The sequence below is a fragment of the Entelurus aequoreus genome, linkage group LG21, assembly GCF_033978785.1.
Source record: "Entelurus aequoreus isolate RoL-2023_Sb linkage group LG21, RoL_Eaeq_v1.1, whole genome shotgun sequence".
In the NCBI taxonomy this organism is placed as follows: Eukaryota; Metazoa; Chordata; class Actinopteri; order Syngnathiformes; family Syngnathidae; genus Entelurus; species Entelurus aequoreus.
In genome coordinates, this window is record NC_084751.1 from 12,042,447 (window position 1) to 12,070,059 (window position 27,613).

General features: G+C 33.3%; 1 protein-coding gene across 2 annotated transcripts in view; it reads right to left on the reverse strand.

The window, feature by feature from the left end:
- The window catches only part of brf2 (BRF2 RNA polymerase III transcription initiation factor subunit), a 38,931-nt gene extending 14,598 nt beyond the window's left edge, over positions 1-24,333 (reverse strand). Inside the window, exons 1-4 of one of the 2 annotated variants that reach the window (XM_062030967.1) lie at positions 24,096-24,333; positions 19,105-19,164; positions 18,709-19,030; positions 12,833-13,542 (exon numbers count right to left, since the gene is read on the reverse strand). In XM_062030967.1, the coding sequence (XP_061886951.1) occupies positions 12,834-13,542; positions 18,709-19,030; positions 19,105-19,164; positions 24,096-24,243 (1,239 nt within the window). In that variant the 5' untranslated portion in view covers positions 24,244-24,333 and the 3' untranslated portion in view covers position 12,833. Of the gene's footprint in view, positions 1-12,530; positions 13,543-18,708; positions 19,031-19,104; positions 19,165-24,095 lie in introns of those variants that run through there. The other variant, XM_062030966.1, reaches the window with a different exon arrangement.
- Between the last annotated feature and the right edge of the window lie 3,280 nt (positions 24,334-27,613).

Genomic DNA, 27,613 nt, shown 5'->3' on the forward strand with positions numbered 1-27,613 from the left:
TAAAAAAAGTGTTTTTAAAAAAAATAAACCTTTACTTATAAACTGCAACATGTACAAACAGCTGAGAAACAATAATCAAAATAAGTATGGTGCCAGTATGCTGTTTTTTTCAATAAAATACTGGAAAGTATAGAAATGTAGTTTGTCTCTTTTATCCGATTATTAATCGAGTAATCGAAGTAATAATCGACAGATTAATCGATTATCAAATTAATCGTTAGTTGCAGCCCTAATATATATATATATATATATATATATATATATATATATATATATATATATATATATATATATATATATATATATATATATATATATATATATATATGAAATACTCGAGTTGGTGAATTCTAGCTGTAAATAACCACGCCCCCAACCAAGCCCCCCCACCCCCTACCCCCCACCTCCCAATATTGGAGGTCTGAAGGTTGGCAAGTAAGGCATGTGGCCCCACTTTTAACTCTTTTTTTTCAAACGCTTATTACAAACGTTTATTTACAGTTAAGTCATTAATTTGACTTAGTAAATATTGACTTACTAAGACACAAAACAGTTCAAGTTACCGGAGATACTGAGTATGTCATTATTTTGAGATACTGAGTATGTCATTCTTTTGTCTTAGTAAGTCAACGCACTCTTTCTTTCAAACGCTTATTGCAAACGCTTACTTACAGTTAAGTCATTAATTTGACTTAGTAAATACTGACTTACTAAGACACAAAACAGTTCAAGTTACCGGAGATACTGAGTATGTCATTATTTTGAGATACTGAGTATGTCATTCTTTTGTCTTAATAAGTCAATTCACTCTTTCTTTCAAACGCTTATTGCAAACGCTTATTTACAGTTAAGTCATTCATTTGACTTAGTAAATATTGACTTACTAAGACACAAAACAGTTCAAGTTACCGGAGATACTGAGTATGTCATTATTTTGAGATACTGAGTATGTCATTCTTTTGTCTTAGTAAGTCAACGCACTCTTTCTTTCAAACGCTTATTGCAAACGCTTATTTACAGTTAAGTCATTAATTTGACTTAGTAAATATTGACTTACTAAGACACAAAACAGTTCAAGTTACCTGAGATACTGAGTATGTCATTCTTTTGAGATACTGAGTATGTCATTCTTTTGTCTTAGTAAGTCAATTCACTCTTTCTTTCAAACGCTTATTGCAAACGCTTACTTACAGTTAAGTCATTAATTTGACTTAGTAAATACTGACTTACTAAGACACAAAACAGTTCAAGTTACCGGAGATACTGAGTATGTCATTATTTTGAGATACTGAGTATGTCATTCTTTTGTCTTAATAAGTCAATTCACTCTTTCTTTCAAACGCTTATTGCAAACGCTTATTTACAGTTAAGTCATTAATTTGACTTAGTAAATATTGACTTACTAAGACACAAAACAGTTCAAGTTACCGGAGATACTGAGTATGTCATTATTTTGAGATACTGAGTATGTCATTCTTTTGTCTTAGTAAGTCAACGCACTCTTTCTTTCAAACGCTTATTGCAAACGCTTATTTACAGTTAAGTCATTAATTTGACTTAGTAAATATTGACTTACTAAGACACAAAACAGTTCAAGTTACCTGAGATACTGAGTATGTCATTATTTTGAGATACTGAGTATGTCATTCTTTTGTCTTAGTAAGTCAATTCACTCTTTCTTTCAAACGCTTATTTACAGTTAAGTCATTAATTTGACTTAGTAAATATTGACTTACTAAGACACAAAACAGTTCAAGTTACCGGAGATACTGAGTATGTCATTATTTTGAGATACTGAGTATGTCATTATTTTGTCTTAACTCACTCTTTCTTTCAAACGCTTATTGCAAACGCTTATTTACAGTTAAGTCATTAATTTGACTTAGTAAATATTGACTTACTAAGACACAAAACAGTTCAAGTTACCGGAGATACTGAGTATGTCACTATTTTGAGATACTGACTATGTCATTCTTTTGTCTTAGTAAGTCAACTCACTCTTTCTTTCAAACGCTTATTGCAAACGCTTATTTACAGTTAAGTCATTAATTTGACTTAGTAAATATTGACTTACTAAGACACAAAACAGTTCAAGTTACCGGAGATACTGAGTATGTCATTATTTTGAGATACTGAGTATGTCATTATTTTGTCTTAACTCACTCTTTCTTTCAAACGCTTATTGCAAACGCTTATTTACAGTTAAGTCATTAATTTGACTTAGTAAATATTGACTTACTAAGACACAAAACAGTTCAAGTTACCGGAGATACTGAGTATGTCACTATTTTGACATACTGAGTATGTCATTCTTTTGTCTTAGTAAGTCAACTCACTCTTTCTTTCAAACGCTTATTGCAAACGCTTATTTACAGTTAAGTCATTAATTTGACTTAGTAAATATTGACTTACTAAGACACAAAACAGTTCAAGTTACCTGAGATACTGAGTATGTCATTATTTTGAGATACTGAGTATGTAATTCTTTTGTCTTAGTAAGTCAACGCACTCTTTCTTTCAAACGCTTATTGCAAACGCTTATTTACAGTTAAGTCATTCATTTGACTTAGTAAATATTGACTTACTAAGACACAAAACAGTTCAAGTTACCTGAGATACTGAGTATGTCATTATTTTGAGATACTGAGTATGTCATTCTTTTTGTCTTGGTAAGTCAATTCACTCTTTCTTTCAAACGCTTATTGCAAACGCTTATTTACAGTTAAGTCATTAATTTGACTTAGTAAATATTGACTTACTAAGACACAAAACAGTTCAAGTTACCTGAGATACTGAGTATGTCATTATTTTGAGATACTGAGTATGTCATTCTTTTGTCTTAGTAAGTCAACGCACTCTTTCTTTCAAACGCTTATTGCAAACGCTTATTTACAGTTAAGTCATTCATTTGACTTAGTAAATATTGACTTACTAAGACACAAAACAGTTCAAGTTACCTGATATACTGAGTATGTCATTCTTTTGAGATACTGAGTATGTCATTCTTTTGTCTTAGTAAGTCAACTCACTCTTTCTTTCAAACGCTTATTGCAAACGCTTATTTACAGTTAAGTCATTAATTTGACTTAGTAAATATTGACTTACTAAGACACAAAACAGTTCAAGTTACCTGAGATACTGAGTATGTCATTATTTTGAGATACTGAGTATGTCATTCTTTTGTCTTAGTAAGTCAATTCACTCTTTCTTTCAAACGCTTATTTACAGTTAAGTCATTAATTTGACTTAGTAAATATTGACTTACTAAGACACAAAACAGTTCAAGTTACCTGAGATACTGAGTATGTCATTATTTTGTCTTAGTAAGTCAATTCACTCTTTCTTTCAAACGCTTATTGCAAACGCTTATTTACGGTTAAGTCATTAATTTGACTTAGTAAATATTGACTTACTAAGACACAAAACAGTTCAAGTTACCAGAGATACTTAGTATGTCATTATTTTGAGATACTGAGTATGTCATTCTTTTGTCTTAGTAAGTCAACACACTCTTTCTTTCAAACGCTTATTGCAAACGCTTATTTACAGTTAAGTCATTAATTTGACTTAGTAAATATTGACTTACTAAGACACAAAACAGTTCAAGTTACCGGAGATACTGAATTTGTCACTATTTTGAGATACTGAGTATGTCATTCTTTTGTCTTAGTAAGTCAACTCACTCTTTCTTTCAAACGCTTATTGCAAACGCTTATTTACAGTTAAGCCATTAATTTGACTTAGTAAATATTGACTTACTAAGACACAAAACAGTTCAAGTTACCGGAGATACTGAGTATGTCACTATTTTGAGATACTGAGTATGTCATTCTTTTGTCTTAGTAAGTCAATTAACTTTTTCTTTCAAACGCTTATTTACAGTTAAGTCATTAATTTGACTTAGTAAATATTGACTTACTAAGACACAAAACAGTTCAAGTTACCGGAGATACTGAGTATGTCATTATTTTGAGATACTGAGTATGTCATTCTTTTGTCTTAGTAAGTCAACGCACTCTTTCTTTCAAACGCTTATTGCAAACGCTTATTTACAGTTAAGTCATTAATTTGACTTAGTAAATATTGACTTACTAAGACACAAAACAGTTCAAGTTACCTGAGATACTGAGTATGTCATTATTTTGTCTTAGTAAGTCAATTCACTCTTTCTTTCAAACGCTTATTGCAAACACTTACTTACAGTTAAGTCATTAATTTGACTTAGTAAATATTGACTTACTAAGACACAAAACAGTTCAAGTTACCGGAGATACTGAGTATGTCATTATTTTGAGATACTGAGTATGTCATTCTTTTGTCTTAGTAAGTCAACTCACTCTTTCTTTCAAACGCTTATTGCAAACGCTTATTTACAGTTAAGTTATTAATTTGACTTAGTAAATATTGACTTACTAAGACACAAAACAGTTCAAGTTACCTGAGATACTGAGTATGTCATTCTTTTGTGTTAGTAAGTCAACGCACTCTTTCTTTCAAACGCTTATTGCAAACGCTTATTTACAGTTAAGTCATTAATTTGACTTAGTAAATATTGACTTACTAAGACACAAAACAGTTCAAGTTACCGGAGATACTGAGTATGTCATTATTTTGAGATACTGAGTATGTCATTCTTTTGTCTTAGTAAGTCAATTCACTCTTTCTTTCAAACGCTTATTGCAAACGCTTATTTACAGTTAAGTCATTAATTTGACTTAGTAAATATTGACTTACTAAGACACAAAACAGTTCACGTTACCTGAGATACTGAGTATGTCATTATTTTGAGATACTGAGTATGTCATTCTTTTGTCTTAGTAAGTCAATTCACTCTTTCTTTCAAACGCTTATTTACAGTTAAGTCATTAATTTGACTTAGTAAATATTGACTTACTAAGACACAAAACAGTTCAAGTTACCTGAGATACTGAGTATGTCATTATTTTGAGATACTGAGTATGTCATTCTTTTGTCTTAGTAAGTCAATTCACTCTTTCTTTCAAACGCTTATTTACAGTTAAGTCATTAATTTGACTTAGTAAATATTGACTTACTAAGACACAAAACAGTTCAAGTTACCTGAGATACTGAGTATGTCATTATTTTGAGATACTGAGTATGTCATTATTTTGTCTTAACTCACTCTTTCTTTCAAACGCTTATTGCAAACGCTTATTTACAGTTAAGTCATTAATTTGACTTAGTAAATATTGACTTACTAAGACACAAAACAGTTCCAGTTACCGGAGATACTGAGTATGTCATTCTTTTGTCTTAGTAAGTCAATTCACTCTTTCTTTCAAACGCTTATTTACAGTTAAGTCATTAATTTGACTTAGTAAATATTGACTTACTAAGACACAAAACAGTTCAAGTTACCTGAGATACTGAGTATGTCATTATTTTGAGATACTGAGTATGTCGTTCTTTTGTCTTAGTAAGTCAATTCACTCTTTCTTTCAAACGCTTATTTACAGTTAAGTCATTAATTTGACTTAGTAAATATTGACTTACTAAGACACAAAACAGTTCAAGTTACCTGAGATACTGAGTATGTCATTATTTTGAGATACTGAGTATGTCATTCTTTTGTCTTAGTAAGTCAACTCACTCTTTCTTTCAAACGCTTATTGCAAACGCTTATTTACAGTTAAGTCATTAAATTGACTTAGTAAATATTGACTTACTAAGACACAAAACAGTTCAAGTTACCGGAGATACTGAGTATGTCATTATTTTGAGATACTGAGTATGTCATTATTTTGTCTTAGTAAGTCAATTCACTCTTTCTTTCAAACGCTTATTGCAAACGCTTACTTACAGTTAAGTCATTAATTTGACTTAGTAAATATTGACTTACTAAGACACAAAACAGTTCCAGTTACCTGAGATACTGAGTATGTCATTATTTTGAGATACTGAGTATGTCATTATTTTGTCTTAACTCACTCTTTCTTTCAAACGCTTATTGCAAACGCTTATTTACAGTTAAGTCATTAATTTGACTTAGTAAATATTGACTTACTAAGACACAAAACACTTCAAGTTACCGGACATACTGAGTATGTCATTCTTTTGAGATACTGAGTATGTCATTCTTTTGTCTTAGTAAGTCAATTCACTCTTTCTTTCAAACGCTTATTTACAGTTAAGTCATTAATTTGACTTAGTAAATATTGACTTACTAAGACACAAAACAGTTCAAGTTACCTGAGATACTGAGTATGTCATTATTTTGAGATACTGAGTATGTCATTATTTTGTCTTAACTCACTCTTTCTTTCAAACGCTTATTGCAAACGCTTATTTACAGTTAAGTCATTAATTTGACTTAGTAAATATTGACTTACTAAGACACAAAACAGTTCCAGTTACCGGAGATACTGAGTATGTCATTCTTTTGTCTTAGTAAGTCAATTCACTCTTTCTTTCAAACGCTTATTTACAGTTAAGTCATTAATTTGACTTAGTAAATATTGACTTACTAAGACACAAAACAGTTCAAGTTACCTGAGATACTGAGTATGTCATTATTTTGAGATACTGAGTATGTCGTTCTTTTGTCTTAGTAAGTCAATTCACTCTTTCTTTCAAACGCTTATTTACAGTTAAGTCATTAATTTGACTTAGTAAATATTGACTTACTAAGACACAAAACAGTTCAAGTTACCTGAGATACTGAGTATGTCATTATTTTGAGATACTGAGTATGTCATTCTTTTGTCTTAGTAAGTCAACTCACTCTTTCTTTCAAACGCTTATTGCAAACGCTTATTTACAGTTAAGTCATTAAATTGACTTAGTAAATATTGACTTACTAAGACACAAAACAGTTCAAGTTACCGGAGATACTGAGTATGTCATTATTTTGAGATACTGAGTATGTCATTATTTTGTCTTAGTAAGTCAATTCACTCTTTCTTTCAAACGCTTATTGCAAACGCTTACTTACAGTTAAGTCATTAATTTGACTTAGTAAATATTGACTTACTAAGACACAAAACAGTTCCAGTTACCTGAGATACTGAGTATGTCATTATTTTGAGATACTGAGTATGTCATTATTTTGTCTTAACTCACTCTTTCTTTCAAACGCTTATTGCAAACGCTTATTTACAGTTAAGTCATTAATTTGACTTAGTAAATATTGACTTACTAAGACACAAAACACTTCAAGTTACCGGACATACTGAGTATGTCATTCTTTTGAGATACTGAGTATGTCATTCTTTTGTCTTAGTAAGTCAACTCACTCTTTCTTTCAAACGCTTATTGCAAACGCTTATTTACAGTTAAGTCATTAATTTGACTTAGTCATTATTTTGACTTAGAAAATATTGACTTACTAAGACACAAAACAGTCCTAGTTACCTGAGTATGTCATTATTTTGACTTAGTAAATATTGACTTACTAAATATTGACTTACTAAGACAAAATAATGACTAAGTCAAATTAATGACTTACTGTAAATAAGCGTTTTTTGTCTCAGTAAGTCAATATTTACTAAGTCAAAATAATGACATACTCAGTATCTCAGGTAACTAGGACTGTTTTGTGTTTTGTTTTTACTTTAAGGAAAAAATATCGAGATATATATCGTACATTGCCATTCAGCATACGGAGCGGAAAACAGAACCAAAAGTTGTAGGCTTCTCCACGCGACGAAGCTAGCCTACTTCACCGCAGTCTGTAGTCTATTGCGATGGTGGCAACGACAGGCCAAATTACAGATGATTCATACGGCCCAATTTGTCACGGTTTACCTGACACATGAAACGTGACAGTAACCACTTTAGCCGCCAGATGGCAGTAGTTTTAAATATCTAAGAAAAAAATGTTTTCTGCCAGCTTCCGCTATGTAGAGTGACACTTTCCATCATTTTCAGCAGACTGCATTGCAAAAGGATTAACCCCACCTCACGGCAGATCCACCCAGGAATAGGGGCCATATCAATCCCTTCCCTGCTGTGCGATTGATGACAGGACACAGGTGTAATGAGTTCCCTACGTAAAGAGTTGAAGTTATCTATAGTCACTCAGTAAACAAATCGTGTCGGACTAGCGATCGTGCCAAGGAGAAGCAGCTGGAAAACCCTCTTCAATCATTGAAGTCTCCTGTTTGCCAACATTTGCAAGCAGGTATCGGGTTCTACATGTTGAACAGGAAGTCGCATGTGGCCATTAAGTCGAAGGTGCTAGCCTTGTCCTTTGTCGAGGATGTTAGTCACGTGCTTATTAACGTGTGTTGCGTATGTCATTGTCCGATTTGGAGGTGTGGAAAACCGCCAATGCTAACCAGTAGCATGTCAATGGCAATTCCAATGTCAATTAGCATCGAGCTAACGCTAGTCTTGTATGTAATGCAAGTAATATTGGCATACTGTATTTCTGTTTGTCCAGTTTTACAGCGATTGATGTGAAAAGTTTATTGACAACCTGTTAGATCAGACCTCCGTTAAGCTTTTCAATCTGGCCCGCCGGACATTCCCAAATATTTGTTTTTAGATCTTTAAAGATGGAAAGTGTAGCTGCCATTATGATGTGCAGTGATGCTTTCTAATTGCCGTAAGTCTTCAACTATACAAAGTATTTCAATGGTTGGAATCTGCTCTTTTGCATGATATACTAGTTACTATGGTAATATAATTAGTTTTTATTTATAAGTGGTTGATTTATATAGGCTAGTAGGGGTGTGGGAAAAAATCGATTCGAATTTGAATCGCGATTCTCACGTTGTGCGATTCAGAATCGATTCTCATTTTAAAAAAAATCGATTTAAAAAAAAAAAAAATTTTATAATTTTTTTTTTTAATTAATCAATCCAACAAAACAATAAACAGCAATACCATAACAATGCAATCCAATTCCAAAACCAAACCCGACCCAGCAACACTCAGAGCTGCAATAAACAGAGCAATTGAGAGGAGACACAAACATGACACGGAACATTCTAAAAGTAGTGAAACAAAAATGAATATTATCAACAACGGTATCAATATTAGTTACAATTTCAACATAGCAGTGATTAAAAATCCCTCATTGACATTATCATTAGACATTTAGTTTATGAGATGCGATGCAAGTGTAAGCCACTGTGACACTATTGTTCTTTTTTTTTTATTTATGTTTGTAATGATAATATCAATGAGGGACTTTTTAATCACTGCTATGTTGAAATTGTTACTAATATTGATACTGTTGTTGATAATTCATTTTTGTCTCACTACTTTTAGATTGTTCCGTGTCATGTTTGTGTGCTCTCAATTGCTCTGTTTATTGCTATTCTGAATGTTGCTGGGTCGGGTTTTGTTTTGAAATTGTATTGCATTATTATGGTATTGTTGTGCATTGTTTTCATTAAAAAAATAAAAAAATAAAAAAAAAAATCGTTTTTGAATCGAGAATCGTGTTGAATCGAAAAAAAGAAAAGAAAAAAAAATCGATTCTGAATCGAATCGTGACCCCAAGAATCGATTTTGAATGGAATCGTGGGACACCCAAAGATTCCCAGCCCTATAGGCTAGTAAGGGAAAGTTTTGAACCTGACAAGTTTCGGCTATCTTGCTTCTGCAGCCTTCATCATAAATCAACCACTTATAAATACACATTAGTAGGCTAAATAAACCTCTTCAACATACAATCTAATTAGTTACTATGGTAATCTAATCAGTTACTATGGTAACCTAAGTCACAGCAGCTCAGACGAGGCACCGAGCAGTGTGGGTGGGGAGCGTTTCCACAGAGTGTCAGCCTGAAATGTGAGTGTCAGGGACTATTTTTTTTTTACCCTTTGTGTTCATATTTTGCTGTTTTTGTTGCGTTTTTGCTTGATTGTAAAATATGTCAATGGAGAGGGAGTGTGACGTTCATATGTTGTCAATATTCAGTGTTTTATCCTTCATAGTTAATATTGTAAATCGTACATTCTTTATTTTAATGTACATTCTGGGTGTCTCATTCAGTAAAAAAAAAATTAAATTCCATTCCGTTTTAAGGCAATCTGTCATAAAGTTTTTAGCATTCAATCAGATATTACTGTGAGGTTCAGAAGAATGGACCTATTAATGCTACACTTCAGTCAATAGGGAACTACTTCTTCCTAAAGATGAAATAATATTTCAATAATTAAAGTAATTACCCTCTAGACGTTTGCTAGCATGTTTCGCTATAATATATATATATATATATATATATATATATATATATATATATATATATATATATATATATATATATATATATTAGGGCTGCAACTAACGATTAATTTGATAATCGATTAATCTGTCGATTATTACTTCGATTAATCGATTAATAATCGGATAAAAGAGACAAACTACATTTCTGTCCTTTCCAGTATTTTATTGAAAAAACCCAGCATACTGGCACCATACTTATTTTGATTATTGTTTCTCAGCTGTTTGTACATGTTGCAGTTTATAAATAAAGGTTTATTTAAAAAAATAATAAAATAAAATAAAATATTAAAAAAATTTTATAATCGATTTTAATCAATTTAATCGATTAGTTGTTGCAGCCCTAATATATATATATATATATATATATATATATATATATATATATATATATATATATATATATATATATATATATATATATATATATATATATATATATATATATATATATATATATATATATATATATATATATATATATAAAACATTTAACCTCTTAAGGCCCAAGCTGTTTGTTTACATGCTTTTTTTAATTTCTCTTTGCTATTTGGGCTTATTGGACCCTAATTCGAATAAAAACAAAAAATCATCTTTTGATATGATGTACTTAGTCCATAAGTACACAAACGTGTACTTCATGTGTAGTGACATGCTAATTTTTATTTTTACACTTTTTTTTTTCCAAATTCCATTGTATGTTATACTCTTCTGACACCACCAGATGGCAGTATTAGTGTCCATATGTCGGCATAAGACCCCAATTCAGTAGTGTACACAATTTTGGAAAAAAGAGCTAAAAGGTGCTGTCCACGCATGTGGCCACTAAGGCCTTTAGATTAAAGCAGAGCGGTTATGTTTGGAATTTTGTTTCATAACTGTACCAAAAATGAACCAAACCGTGACTTTATAACCGAGATACGTACCGAACAAACCGTGATTATGGTGTGCTGTCACACCCTTATGACCGAGCCTTATAAAGTCTGCCTAGCAACAAGCGGCAGCAAGGAAATGTGTGAATTCCGCTGTGAAGTTTTGTAATCAATCGCTGATGATTTGTGTTGCCTGCTTGTGTGCCATTTAATTTATTGTCTTATGTTGTCTCGTTGGACGATGATATTGTGATGGACAACCTTTTTACCGCTTTGCCTAATGGATATTGCGGGCCGCTCAGTAATTGTATGGCGTTATTTGTCATCATGTTTACAATGAATTGACTTGAATCCAAATAATGGACATGTTTTTAACGCTTGTCGTGAAGATGTTTTGAAGGAAGAATGCCTGTATTGCTGATATTTGGTGCAAAATATGCAGATTTGGGTGTTTCAAGTGGAGCAAAGCTTCTTTAGGTGGTGATTTTATTACTGTGAAATCTGTTTTTGTTTCACTCTCCTCATATTTGCTGCTGTATATAAATCAACTGTGTATTATGACAGACGTTATGAATAAAGACTGAAGCAAAAAAAAAAAAAAAAAGACTAGAATATTGGATTCAGTTTGTGTATCTTCCTACATATATTTTTAATAAACATATACAACCACTTTTATAGTTGAATATCCCCCCCCCCAAAACAGCAATAATAAATAAACATGGTGAAACTAAAATAGTATGGAGGGTCAAATGGGACACAATTAAAAATGATATGTTATTATTTAATCCTTTAGTTAATTATTTCACTATCTAATTAATCATTTTGTATTGTCAATTCATTATTTGATGATGTAATTATTTCACATTACTTCCCAATTTAAAAAACTACTTTATGACTTGATGAAAAATCTAATAAATTCATTGTATAATTATTTCACTATTTTATTTATTTCATGAATATGTGGGATCATTTAAACGTGAAATAATTCATTAAATCATGAAATAATTAATTGAATAATAATAATTTATCAAATAATTAAATGTACTTTTAAATTAATGACACCTTAATTATGTATTTCATCCAATTATAATTAATTAATGACACATTTCAGTAATTATTTAACCTCTTAAGGCCCAAGCTGTTTGTTTACATGCTTTTTTTTAATTTCTCTTTGCTATTTGGGCTTATTGGACCCTAATTAGAATACAAACTAAGAATCATCTTTTGATATGATGTACTTAGTCCATAAGTACACAAACGTGTACTTCATGTGTAGTGACGTGCTAATTTTTATTTTTACACTTTTTTTTTTTCCAAATTCCATTGTATGTTATACTCTTCTGACACCACCAGATGGCAGTATAAGTGTCCACATAAGCGGCCAAAAGACCCCAATTCAGTAGTGTACACAATTTTTGGAAATAAGAGCTAAAAGGTGCTGTCCACGCATGTGGCCACTAGGCCTTTAGAGGTAAATGGGTTTTTATTTCTTTCTTTTAAACACCATATACAAAAAGTTGCATTACTGAACATAATGTGCTGAGAAATTTGCAATAATATAACATAATTACAAACAATAAATACAAATATATCCATAATGTTGCACTCTCTCTCCAAAATGGACATTATGTGCTTAATTTTGCTGACCTTGCACATCTCTCTTATAATGTCTATTTTTTTGGTGGGGGTGCAGCTGGTGTACAGCAATAATTTGGGATAGACGTACATCATTTTGTGTGTGGACTACAGCGTCATTCCTCACTGACCTCATTTGCTGGTCTCACTCTGCGTCAGCAACGCCGCCTGCGACAAAGCGAACTCCCTGGCCTCCCGCGGGGTGCGAATGTACGAATCGATCTCCCCATCAGAGATGTCCTCGTCTCCCGTCACATCTTTCAGACTTTCCGGCTCCAATTTCCTTTTCTTGGGGCGAGTCACGCACGGTGGTGCGAAAAGCACCCTGTCCCCCCAGTTTGGTTGCGGACGCTGAGCAGCTTCACTCTCGTCGTCCGCTGGCTGCTCAGCCTTTTCGGGTGTTGTCGGCTCGCCACTGTCCTGCTGCAAAGCCGCCTCATGGGTCCTCAAAGCGCTCCGTAACAAAGCGGACCTGTTCTCGACGATATCCTCCACGTGCTTGACGACGTTCTCCGGAGTCACCGCGTCCGTGACCCAGGGGATCTCCTTGCCCAGTTTGCAGAGCGCCCCTTTTATCTCGGCCACTCTCGTCATGGCCGCCTTGTGCTTCCTCATCTTGGCGATGAGACAGAACTTCTCCAGGGTCATTTTGAGGCGAACCCGGTTGGGGTTCAAGGACTGCCAGGCCAGGAAGACCGTGGCCATCATCAAGGGGATGGGTTTGCGCCCTGTCACGATCAAGGAGTCGGCGGCCACTTCCACCAAGGCCAGGGCTCGTTTGTTCAAATCACGGTGGTCCTCGGCAAGGTCTTCATGCACGTCATGGGGGGTTATTTTATATCTGATGAGAAGAAAAGAAAACACGTATAAAATCAGGCCTCAAATTTTTACTTTTTAAGGTCAAGGCAAGTGTTGCCTTAAAGGAGGACTCATATTTCAGGGCATCAAGGCAAGTTAGAAGGGCACCAAGGCAAACATTTTATATATATATATATATATATATATATATATATATATATATATATATATATATATATATGTATATATATATATATATATACTAGGGCTGCAACAACTAATCAATTAAATCGATTAAAATCGATTATACAAATAGTTGCCGATTAATTTAGTCATCGATTCGTTGGATCTATGCTATGCGCATGCGCAGAGGCTTTAAAAAAAAAAATTAAAACATTTTTTTTTTTTTTTTTTTTTAAATAAACCTTTATTTATAAACTGCAACATGTACAAATAGCTGAGAAACAATAATCAAAATAAGTATGGTGACAGTATGCGGTTTTTTTTCAATAAAATACTGGAAAGGATAGAAATGTAGTTTGTCTCTTTTATCCGATCATTAATCGAAGTAATAATCGACAGATTAATCGATTATCAAATTAATCGTTAGTTGCAGCCCTAATATATACACAGTATATATATATATATATATATATATATATATATAAATATATATATAAATGTATATTATATGTATATGTTTATAAACTATAATAAATAAATAAATAAAAAATATATATGTATATATATAAATATACATTATATATATATATATATAAAATATATATATATAAATATATAATATATATATATAAATATATATTATATATATATATTTATATATATAAATAAAAAATATATAATATATATCTATATATAAAATATATAAATATGTAAAATATAAATATATATAATATATAAATATACCGTATTTTTCTGAGTATAAGTCGCTCCGGAGTATAAGTCGCACCGGCCGAAAATGCATAATAAAGAAGGAAAAAAACATATATAAGTCGCACTGGAGTATAAATCGCATTTTTTGGGGACATTTATTTGATAAAAGCCAACACCAAGAATAGACATTTGAAAGGCAATTTAAAATAAATAAAGAACAGTGAACAACAGGCTGAATAAGTGTACGTTATATGAGGCATAAATAACCAACTGAGAACGTGCCTGGTATGTTAACGTAACATATTATGGTAAGAGTCATTCAAATAACTATAACATATAGAACATGCTATACGTTTAACAAACAATCTGTCACTCCTAATCGCTAAATCCCATGAAATCTTATACGTCTAATCTCTTACGTGAATGAGCTAAATAATATTATTTGATATTTTACGGCAATGTGTTAATAATATCACACATAAGTCGCTCCTGAGTATAAGTCGCACCCCCGGCCAAACTATGAAAAAAACTGCGACTTATAGTCCGAAAAATACGGTATATAATAATTTAAAAAACAGTTTGTATATATATATATATATATATATATATACATATATATATATATATATATATATATATATATATATATATATATACAAACTGTTTTTTTAAATTCAGCTTTTTGTCACTTCCATGGTGCCTTTATCTCTAATTTTACTAATTAAATCATTACATTTTACTCATTTGTTAATTTAATTATTTATCTATGTTTTTAAGTAATGTACATTTATGTGTACATGTAGATGCTGTATCGGGGCAGACCCATTAAGAGTTTGAGCAGAAAATATGTCGTATAAGAATTAACTACACAATAAAACATCAACAAAATGTTGTGTCACATGAATGGTTTTTGAAGTGACACCTTTGTGACATGACAAAAACACAGGAAATGTAAAAAGAACATGGCGTTTACTTTTTGATGTTAATATAAAACTCAAAGCAGTTTGGCTAATGACGATGAAGTCTAATAAACAAGCTTTGTTCTTCTCCAACGCCTCCTATCAGTACAACAGTTTGGCCAACCTAAATAAAGAGGAGTGACACCTCTCACATCGAACACACAATCTTCACAGCTTGCGTTCAATTCGATGGGATGACAAAACATTTTAGCTAGTATTGATGTTATTTGAACACTGATACAGTTTGCAGTTAAATAAAGTATGAGTGAGCATCCCGGTAAACAAAGTAAAGACTTTATAAACAAGTTGTGACAACGTTCACGACACATCAACTGCTGCATGTTTCCTCACCTCATTAACTCTCAGTCACAGCAGCTGATGGACGCTGTATTGACAAAATAAAAGCAACATCAAATAGTTTTCTCCTTCGCTGTATGCTTTTAGTGTGGGGCCAAGTGCGTCTGTCGCCAATATTGTCCACACCTGTCTCCATCTAAACGCAGCAGTGCGCTCTTAAACGCACAGCAGGAAGTGAGGGAAAATGACGTTAAACCAAGCGCTTGGCTTCGTTTACTCCGAGGGGAAATCACTGGAGCAAAGTCTGTGTAGCTTGTCCGCTATGATTATCAAGCCAAACGACGCTAGTGCGCATGCGCCTGAATAAATTACGTTTTTTCTGTAATTAAAAAATTAGACGGTATTACTAACCGTCGGCTTTAAGCTTTATTTAAGCTTTAAAGAGTATTTCTAGTGTTTACATTTCTTTAGCATAAATTATTTTTAACTGTGAAGGTTTTTTTTCCCATGTTTGAGCAGGGATTTCATTTAATTTGTAGTATTCCTTTGCAGTAACTCACACGTGACTGAATAAAGCCTATTTTGGACATTTTTGTTTGCCATGTTAGTTAATTTTTTTTTCACTCTTTTTGTTAAAATTAATTACCTTTAATTCAGCTAATTTCCCTATCATAATTACAGACAGAAAGTCACAACAATTAATTGCAACTTTTACCCCCCCAAAAAACCCCTACAGTTTCCATTGCATTTTGGGAAGAACTCCTGCAAATTCAGGCATCTCAAAAAAGCTCAAGAGAGAACCTGGTAAATAGTAGTCAATGTTAAAAATGTTTTAATTCAAGATGCAAGTAAAGTCATCCTGTGCTGTCTGCCAACAGGATTGCAAAAAACACATAAAACTGATCAAAAATTATTAAAATCACAAGCGGATGTAATGTTAACAGAAATAGCCTTAAAGCATCGCAACTTTTGGAAAATGCTGCAAAATCCTGGAGGGAGATTTTTAACTTAAAAGAGTAAAAAAAAAATCAATCAAAACAATTTAAAAAAAAAAAAAAATTTGTTGTCTGACGCAGCCTGAAATGTATACTTTGTGCTTTTTAACATTTTTAAATTAGTAAAAATAAGCTAGCCACTGTATATTAAATGGTAAAAAGACAACTAAATGGTGCACTCACTATTAATATAGATGCTGCATCGCTTTATTAAAGGCCTACTGAAACCCACTACTACCGACCACGCAGTCTGATAGTTTATATATCAATGATGAAATCTTAACATTATAACACATGCCAATACGGCCGGGTTAACTTATAAAGTGACATTTTAAATTTGCCGCTAAACTTCCGGTTCGAAACGCCTCTGAGGATGACGTATGCGCGTGACGTAGACCGGCGAACACGGGTATGCCTTCCACATTGAAGCCAATACGAAAAAGCTCTGTTTTCATTTCATAATTCCACAGTATTCTGGACATCTGTGTTCGTGAATCTGTTTCAATCATGTTCATTGCATTATGGAGAAGGAAGCTGAGCAAGCAAAGAAGAAAGTTGTCGGTGCGAAATGGACGTATTTTTCGAACGTAGTCAGCCACAACAGTACACAGCCGGCGCTTCTTTGTTTACATTCCCGAAAGATGCAGTCAAGATGGAAGAACTCGGATAACAGAGACTCTAACCAGGAGGACTTTTGACTTCGATACACAGACGCCTGTAGAGAACTGGGACAACACAGACTCTTACCAGGATTACTTTGATTTGGATGACAAAGACGCAGACGTGCTACTGTGAGTATGCAGCTTTGGCTTCTAAACATTTGATCGCTTGACCGTATGTGCGCAACTTTTTTTTGCGTATGTACGTAACTTTTTAAAAATATATAAGCTTTATGAACCTTGGGTTAGGTGAACGGTCTTTTGGGCTGAGTGATTGTGTGTGTTGATCAGGTGTTTGAATTGTATTGGCGTGTTCTATGGAGCTAGGAGCTAGCATAGGAGCTAGGAGCTAGCATAACACGTACCGTACCGTACGTGCGCGTCACGTACGTAACTTTTTAAAAATATATAAGCTTTATGAACCTTGGGTTAGGTGAACGGTCTTTTGGGCTGAGTGATTGTGTGTGTTGATCAGGTGTTTGAATTGTATTGGCGTGTTCTATGGAGCTAGGAGCTAGCAGAGGAGCTAGGAGCTAGCATAACAAACACGCAGGTGTTTTTATGCAGGATTAATTTGTGGCATGTTAAATATAAGCCTGGTTGTGTTGTGGCTAATAGAGTATATATATGTCTTGTGTTTATTTACTGTTGTAGTCATTCCCAGCTGAATATCAGGTCACCCCCGCCTCTCACAGCATCTTCCCTACCTGAATAGCTTCAACTCCCCACTAGTCCTTCACTTGCACTTTACTCATCCACAAATCTTTCATCCTCGCTCAAATTAATGGGGAAATTGTCGCTTTCTCGGTCCGAATCTCTCTCACTTCATGCGGCCATCATTGTAAACAATAGGGAACTTTGCGTATATGTTCAACTGACTACGTCACGCTACTTCCGGTAGGTGCAAGCCTTTTTTTTTATCAGATACCAAAAGTTGCAATCTTTATCGTCGTTGTTCTATACTAAATCCTTTCAGCAAAAATATGGCAATATCGCGAAATGATCGAGTATGACACATAGAATAGATCTGCTATCCCCGTTTAAATAAAAAAAATTCATTTCAGTAGGCCTTTAATTTTTATAATATTTGAATTTGCATTGGTTTGCAAATTGTACAAGTTAAGACTAATTTTGAGGTTTCACTGCGTTTTAAAAAAACCAAAACATAATTTTCATTAAAAAGGGCCCATATTATACTATGTATTTTAAGACGTGTTGTGCAGCCTTTTCTCTTAAAACTGGCATGAGCAAGTAAGGAATATGATGGCTTTTTCTCATATTTTCTGCTCATAAACAGGCTCCAGGAAGACATATTACTGTCATTAAAAAGCCCCTTTTACCTTTTTTTTGCACCAAATCACCGCTGCTTTACTACTTACTCTTGACAACGTGCCTTACTACTTACTCTTGACAATGTGCCTCCATTAAGTCGGTGACGTTGACGAGCGGCGCCTGGATCTTGAGACTCTTGATCAATTCCTGGTAAACGGCCCCCACCATCAACGTGTCCGCCTCTAGTAGGCAGCTGATGGTTCCCATGGTGATGGGCCAATCCAGCTGCCTACAGCTGAGCAGGACGCAGCAGCCGGCCAGGTTCTCCTTCTTCTGCAGGCTGACGTAGATGAAGCTCTGGTGCTCGTAGGCCTGCGCAAAGTACGTCTTCGATTGGTCCTCGATCTCCTTGCTGACCCGGAGAGCTCGGCATATGGCTTTGACTCGCTGCTGGCCTGTGCGGGTGGGACAAAAGTGGACGATAAATCACGGCAGCGTGTTTAAACAAACACTTAAGTGATTAGCTCACCGTTTATCTGGTTTAAACAGGGCTTTTTAGCCACGGCTGCTGTCCAACTGTAGCTAACATCTGTAAAAAAAAAAAAAAACGCATGGAAAAAAGCTATTAGTCAGTTTGCACCTCACATTATGCTAATGGGATACAATTGATATAGTATGGTGTGGTCTGTTTTGGACATGTATAAAAAGTTACATTAGGCAACATCACAGGGTTGCAGTTGCAAGATCCAACATGACAGAAAAGAAATACAAAGAATCAAAAGTGGTCAATGGCAACCACTTTTATGCTCGGCCACTTGAACGCCCCCTGGTGGTGGATAATGAAGTTAACCACTGCAAAAGTGGTAGCCACACAAATACATACACTACCGTTCAAAAGTTTGGGGTCACATTGAAATGTCCTTATTTTTGAAGGAAAAGCACTGTACTTTTCAATGAAGATAACTTTAAACTAGTCTTAACTTTAAAGAAATACACTCTATACATTGCTAATGTGGTAAATGACTATTCTAGCTGCAAATGTCTGGTTTTTGGTGCAATATCTACATAGGTGTATAGAGGCCCATTTCCAGCAACTATCACTCCAGTGTTCTAATGGTACAATGTGTTTGCTCATTGGCTCAGAAGGCTAATTGATGATTAGAAAACCCTTGTGCAATCATGTTCACACATCTGAAAACAGTTTAGCTCGTTACAGAAGCTACAAAACTGACCTTCCTTTGAGCAGATTGAGTTTCTGGAGCAACACATTTGTGGGGTCAATTAAACGCTCAAAATGGCCAGAAAAAGAGAACTTTCCTCTGAAACTCGACAGTCTATTCTTGTTCTTAGAAATGAAGGCTATGCCACAAAATTGTTTGGGTGACCCCAAACTTTTGAACGGTAGTGTACACACAATTATTCATACATACATACATACATACATACAGTACAGGCCAAAAGTTTGGACACACCTTCTCATTTCAATGCGTTTTTCGTTATTTCCTATTGTCACTGAAGGCATCAAAACGATGACACCTGTGAAGTGAAAACCATTTCAGGTGACTACCTCTTGAAGCTCATTGAGAGAATGCCAAGAGTGTGCAAAGCAGTAATCAGAGCAAAGACGGGCTATTTTGAAGAAACGAGAATATAAAACATGCTTTCAGTTATTTCACCTTTTTTTGTTAAGTACATATCTCCACATGTGTTCATTCATAGTTTTGATGCCTTCAGTGACAATCTACAATGTAAATAGTCATGAAAATAAAGAAACCACATTGAATGAGAAGGCGTGTCCAAACTTTTGGCCTGTACTGTACATAAATACATTCATTCATGCATACGCTCCCACATACATACACAAATACAATACATACACACAAGTATACATACACTCATGCATATAATAACGTTTCACAAAACATTTACTAATGTTGTTGCCCCCAGGGGTAACTGGGTAACACATGGCACACCGATAAAGCTTAAACTATCGTTACAATAACAATCTACAAGGTTAAAATAGTCCGCTTTTCTTTCTTCCCCTCCATTTAGCTGCTTACTTTTGTACTTCAAGTTATCATTACATATTTATTTTAGCGTAACGTTAGCTCATTTTGCGGTGTGTGTGTTACGGACAGCAAAGCCCTGTCTGTCTGTTATTTCACTTTCCCTTTTTCTGTGTTGATTGAGCTGTGTTGAAGCAGCAAAAAAGGACATTATGTTAAATGAAGAGTTTCTGTCTCTGATAGTTGATATAATGTTAGACTTAAACTTCCTTTTTATTGTCATTCAAATTTGAACTTTACAGTACAGATAAGAACAACATTTCGTTACATTAGCTCATGGTAGTGCAGGATAAAAAAGCAATAAGGTGCATATATAAATAAATAAATAGGTTACTGTACAGATAAATATATTGCACGTTTTCACATGCATCCACGTTTATGGATGTACCGGTATGTTGTATTGTCTTTTTTATTCCAGCGAGTTAATCCATTTTGTGGGGAGTTGAGGGGATAATTATGATGTGTTCAAGAGTCTTACGGCCTGAGGGAAGAAGCTGTTACAGAACCTGGAGGTTCTGCTTCTGAGGCTGCGGAACTGCATCATTAAGCCTACACGAACTCCATGGTGTTCAGGGATGAATAGTCTCTCCTATTGCTATTGTACTATTTTTTCAGCTATAGTTACATTAATCATTAGTAATGGAGCCGCTTAGTTTTGAATGGCAGGGTCCCTGCTATCACATGTTGATAAAAATATAACATTTACATAATAAAAATCAACTACAGGCTTCCCAAATGCTGTAATAAATTAAGCATGATGAGTTGACTTGAAACTGTTTAATGTTGCACTTTTTATATGTAGAACAGGGGTGTCCAAACTTTTTCCACTGAGGGCCGTACACGGAAAAATTTAAGCATGCGGGGGCCATTTTGATATTTTTCATTTTCAAACCTTAAAATATATGGATTTTTTTTTTTTAACCTTTAGGGCTCCCAGGGACTGTAAAGGGTCTCAGTCATTAAATTGTTAAAAATAAGTCAAATTATTATTATTATTTTTTATTTAACGCTTACAGTAAATCTCTATATCAACTTGAGGTTGATATAAAGTTAAAAAAAAAAAGGTTTTCTATCAAAGACAACTTTGTTTTTAATAGTAAAACTGAAATATGCAGTATTTAGTAATTAGAGCCTTAAAAGATCAATAATGCAGGACACCATTGATTTTAATTCTTTAATATTTTTGAGTAATCACAGTGAAAAGTTAAATAAAATCCTACTAAATATGTTTGGGATCCAAAAGGTCCCCCACTCATAAAGTGATACATTTTTATTAGTTTTTTTTTAAAACTTTTAACACTTAAATTACAAGATCAACTTCAGATATATCTGTCGATTTTACGTTTGAACTATTATTTTCTTTGTTTTATGCTCTTTTGTCAAATAAAACTTTGATGTTTTTATATGGCAACCACACAATATATGCAATATTTTTTCTACATAAAACATTTTAAAGTGATATTTTTAAAGTAATAATTCATTATAACAGATTTTTAGTCTTTTTTTTTTTTTTAGCAATGGCAAAAAAAAGAAAAAAAAAGACAAAAGAAAAAAAACAGCCTGCATGGCAGCTTTGTGTCAACATTGCAACTTTTTCTTGTTAAATTTCACCTCATTCCACTTTTTAGGGTCCGCACAGGACCATTGCAAAAGGACTCCCTTAAGGACACTATTGAAATTGTAAGGTTTTATTATTCTTTATTATTATTATTATTATTCCGCCGCCACAAAAAACTCTAATTTGACCCACTTAACATGCTTCAAAACTCACCAAATTTGACACACACATCAGGACCTGCGAAAATTGCCATCTAATAAAAAAACCAAACCCCAAAAATCAAAATTGCGCTCTAGCGCCCCCTAGGAAAAAACAAAAACAAACTGCCTGTAACTCCCACTAGGAAGGTCGTAGAGACATGAAACAAAAACCTGTATGTAGGTCTCACTTAGACCTACAATTCATAATGACACATCCAATAAAGTACTATCTATCTATCTATCCTCGGGCAAAAACCAACAGGAAGTTGGCAATTTCCCATTTAAGACAAAAATGTACTAAAAACACTCATTTTTGCCTCTTTGAGCTGTAATTTAACCCTTTTAATATACTTCAAAACTCACCAAACTTCTCACACACATCGGGACTGGTGGAAATTGCGATCTAAAAAAAAACGAACCCCAAAACTCAAAATTGTGCTCTAGCGCAATTTTTGAATAAAACAGAGAAAAAAACTGCTCCTCAGAGGAAAACTAAAACAAAACTGCTTGTAACTTCCGGCAGGAACGTCTTAGAGACATGAAACAAATACCTCTATGTATGTCTCACCTAGACCTACATTTCATAGATTGACATCCTTCAGCAAAAATCAACAGGAAGTTTGCAATCCCTCCTTCAAAACAAAATTTTTGTTAAAACCGGTCACCAAACATCAAACATTATCTCCTCTGAGCGCGTTTGTCGTTTCGGCTTCAAACTACTACAGGAGAGGGATTGAACCCTTCTGATTAAAAGTTGCAGACGGCGTTTCGTTTAGTGCTACCGTTTTGATTGAACGAGCCTTCAAAGACCCGCAGCACTAAAGCTGCTCCGCTGCTGTGATTTTACGCGCCTTCAAAGAAAACAACCACTGTGCCGCAACACCTAGGAAAAAAACACAGACACAACTTCCTCTAACTCCCAGTACGAATATCATAGCGACACGAAACAAAAACCTCTATGTAGGTCTCACTCAGGACTACCACTGGACAAAAGTATTGGGACACCTAGGACTAGCACCAGCCAAAATGCGGACCCGACCAACGCTGCTTGCAGCTTTAATTTTTAAATGTTTTTTTTTAATTTTTGCAATATTATCAATTTTGCAATTTTTGCAGAATGTGTGGCGGGCCGGTAAACAATTAGCTGCGGGCCGCAAATAGCCCCCGGGCCGCACTTTGGACACCCTTGATGTAGAAGAAAAGTTTTGTCATTTTATTTAATCTGAGCAACAATTTGAGGCAGTTTAATGTGGATTAATATAGGCAGAATTATTATAATGTTCCCAATGTTAAAAGGATGAAGCCATTGTTTATAAATTTGGTAAATAAATAACCAAAAAATGTATATTTTGTTGTTTTCTTACCGTACCGAAAATGAACCGAACCGTGACCTCTAAACCGAGGTATGTACCGAACCGAATATTTGTGTACCGTTACACTTGCTAATCATTTTCTGCATAAATTGTATGCAGTGATATAGAAATGTTCAGACAATAAGCAAACATGAGTAAATAAAAGAACAAAAACCTGACAGTACATAGATGAGTAGAGATAGTTTATAGAAAACCTCCAACTAAAATTTTTAAATAAAGTATATATATGTATATATAATTACTGATTAACAAAAAATTAAAATAAATGAGCTCAAATAAAAATAAATGAATATATAGATGATCATATGTTAGTAGCTTCGTACCTCTGCCTTCGAAGGTATCATGGGTCAAAAGCCCCTCCGACACCACCGCGCCGCAGTCGGCACAAACCAGCTGCCGTTGTGCGTGCAAGTCGTCCTCCACGACGTTGGAAGAACCGCAGCCGGGACATTTTAAAGCTGCCGCGGACATGTTGAGTGTGTGTAAAATGCCGCCGTCAACTGTAGTAACGTTTGAAACGTTCTCAAAACTCACGCCGGCAAACCCGGAAGTTTAGCGGAAGCTATGGTAAGAGCAACACCAAAATAGTTCCGTGTAGATATATATACCAAGAAAGACAGCTTCCGCTTTACGACACAATACAAATACAGTGAAGTGATGAATACTAAACAAATATGTGACTACAATGTAACTACAGCAATAAATATTACGAGAAAAAAAATACGTTTTATTGTTTTTCAAGGTAACTAACATTGAAAAAGTCATCTTTTTTTGGAGACATGCCCTCGTTAACGTAAACACATTTGTAATACATACAGATACCATATAACTTTTATTTTGTAATTCACGTTTTTTTGGGCTTTCTGCTCGACCGCACCCGAACTCTGGAATTAACGCACTCCCCGACCATCTTAGAGCACAACTGTCGGTCGACCGTTTTAAGAAGGGACTAAAAACCCATCTTTTCAGCACAGCTTGTATCTAATTTCTCTCCCTTCTTGTTTTTAAATACACTGCTTGCCTATTTGTTTTATCCAGTGCTTTCATACTTTTATTTCTATTTTTTATATACGTTTCTGTTTTATCTAGTGTTTTTCATGTTTTAATTTGTATTTAAATTTTTTATTATATATTCTAATTTGCTATTTTTATTTTTTTTATTTTTTATAGTACTTTGTAGCACTTTGAGATTTTAACAAATGTAAAGTCCGTTACAAATGTGACTCATTATTTATTTATTATTTTGTGTAGGCCTACTGGGTCCATCACCTGATAAACTAAAAGATCACAATTAAAGGCCGCATTGCATAAACAAAAACAACTATAGGCAACGACATCACATCTTTTTTCAATATTACTCTAAAGTGGAAAACATTCAAAAATAAACAAAAATACGTTTTGTTTTTCAAGGTACTTGTAACAGTGAAAAAGTCATTTTGTATAGTTTCTCATGTTTTTGGCTTGTGACAAAAAAACATTTGAAATATCGCTACATGTAACTAACAGATACCTTAACTTTTATTTTGAAATTCACATTTTTTTAGTGTAGTCTACACTAGGCCTAGCCGGCCTACACTGCATATACCTGAAAAACTAAAAAAAACATCACAATTAAAGGCCACATTGCATTAAAAAACAACTATTAGGTAATGACATCACATCTTTTTTCAATATTACTCTAAAATGGGAAACATTCAAAAATATTAAACAAAAATAAGTTTTGTTTTTCAAAGGTATCTGTAACAGTGAAGTAATTTTCTATAGTTTCTCATGTTTTTGGCTTGTGACAAAAACATTTGTAACATCACGACATGTAACTAACAGATACTATAACTTTTATTTTGTAATTCACGTTTTTTTTTGTGTAGGCCTACTGCATATATCACCTGATAAACTAAAAGATCACAATTAAAGGCCGCATTGCATAAACAAAAAAAACTATAGGCAATGGCATTACATCTTTTTTCAATATTACTCTAAAATGAAAAATATTCAAAAACATTAAACAAAAATACGTTTAGTATTTTCAAGGTATCCAACAGTGAAAGTCATTTTCTATACTTTCTCATGTTTTTGGCTTGTGACAAAAACATTTGTAACATCGCTACATGATGTAACCAACACATACCATAACTTTTATTTTGAAATTCACGTTTTTTAATGTAGGCCTACTACATATATCACCTGATAAACTAAAAAAAAAAAAAAAAAATCACAATTAAAGACCACATTGCATTAAAAAACAACTATTAGGTAATGACATCACATCTTTTTTCAATATTACTCTAAAATGGAAAACATTCAAAAATATTAAACAAAAATACAAGTACCTTGAAAAACAAGACATATTTTTGTTTAATATTTTTGAATGTTTTCCATTTTAGAGTTATATTGAAAAAAGATGTGATGTCATTACCTAATAGTTGTTTTTAATGATATGTGGCCTTTAATTGGGATTTTTTTAAATTTATTTTTTAAGGTGATATATGCAGTAGGCCTACACTAAAAAACGTGAATTTCAAAATAAAAGTTATGGTATCTGTTAGTAGTTACATGTAGCGATGTTACAAATGTTTTTGTCACAAGCCAAAAACATGAGAAACTATAGAAAATGACTTTTTCACTGTTACAAGTACCTTGAAAAACAAAACGTATTTTTGTTTAATATTTTTCAATGTTTTCCATTTTAGAGTAATATTGAAAAAAGATGTGATGTCATTACCTAATAGTTGTTTAATACAATGTGGCCTTTAATTGTGATTTTTTAAAAATTTATTTAATCAGGTGTTGTATGCAGTAGGCCTACACTAAAAAATGTGAATTTCAAAATAAAAGTTATGGTGTCTGTTAGTAGTTACATGTAGCAATGTTACAAATGTTTTTGTCACAAGCCAAAAACATGAGAAACTATAGAAAATGACTTTTTCACTGTTACAAGTACCTTGAAAAACAAAACGTAACCGTGAAAAAGTCATTTTCTATAGTTTCTCATGTTTTTGGCTTGTGACAAAAACATTTGTAACATCGCTACATGTAACTAACAGATACCATAACTTTTATTTTGAAATTCACGTTTATAGTGTAGGCCTACTGGACCTGCTAAACTAAAAAAAAAAAAAAATCACAATTAAAGGCCACATTGCATTAAAAAACAACTATTAAGTAATGACATCACATCTTTTTTCCTTACTCTAAAATGGAAAACATTCAAAAATATTTAACAAAAATACATTTTGTTTTTCAAGGTATCTGTAACAGTGAAAAAGTCGTTTTCTATAGTTTCTCATGTTTTTGGCTTGTGACAAAAACATTTGTAACATCGCTACATGTAACTACTAACAGATACCATAACTTTTATTTTGAAATTCACGTTTTTTAGTGTAGGCCTACTGCAGATATCACCTGATAAACTAAAAAAAAAAAATCACAATTAAAGGCCACATTGCATTAAAAAACAACTATTAAGTAATGACATCACATCTTTTTTCAATAAAACTCTAAAATGGAAAAATCTCAAAATATTAAACAAAAATACGTTTTGTTTTTCAAGGTACTTGTAACAGTGAAAAAGTCATTTTCTATAGTTTCTCATGTTTTTGTCTTGTGACAAAAACATTTGTAACATCGCTACATGATGTAACTAACACATACCATAACTTTTATTTTGAAATTCACGTTTTTTAATGTAGGCCTACTGCATATATCACCTGATAAACTAAAAAAAAAAAAAAAATTTAAATTAAAGGCCACATTGCATTAAAAAACAACTATTAGGTAATGACATCACATCTTTTTTCCTTACTCTAAAATGGAAAACATTCAAAAATATTAAACAAAAATA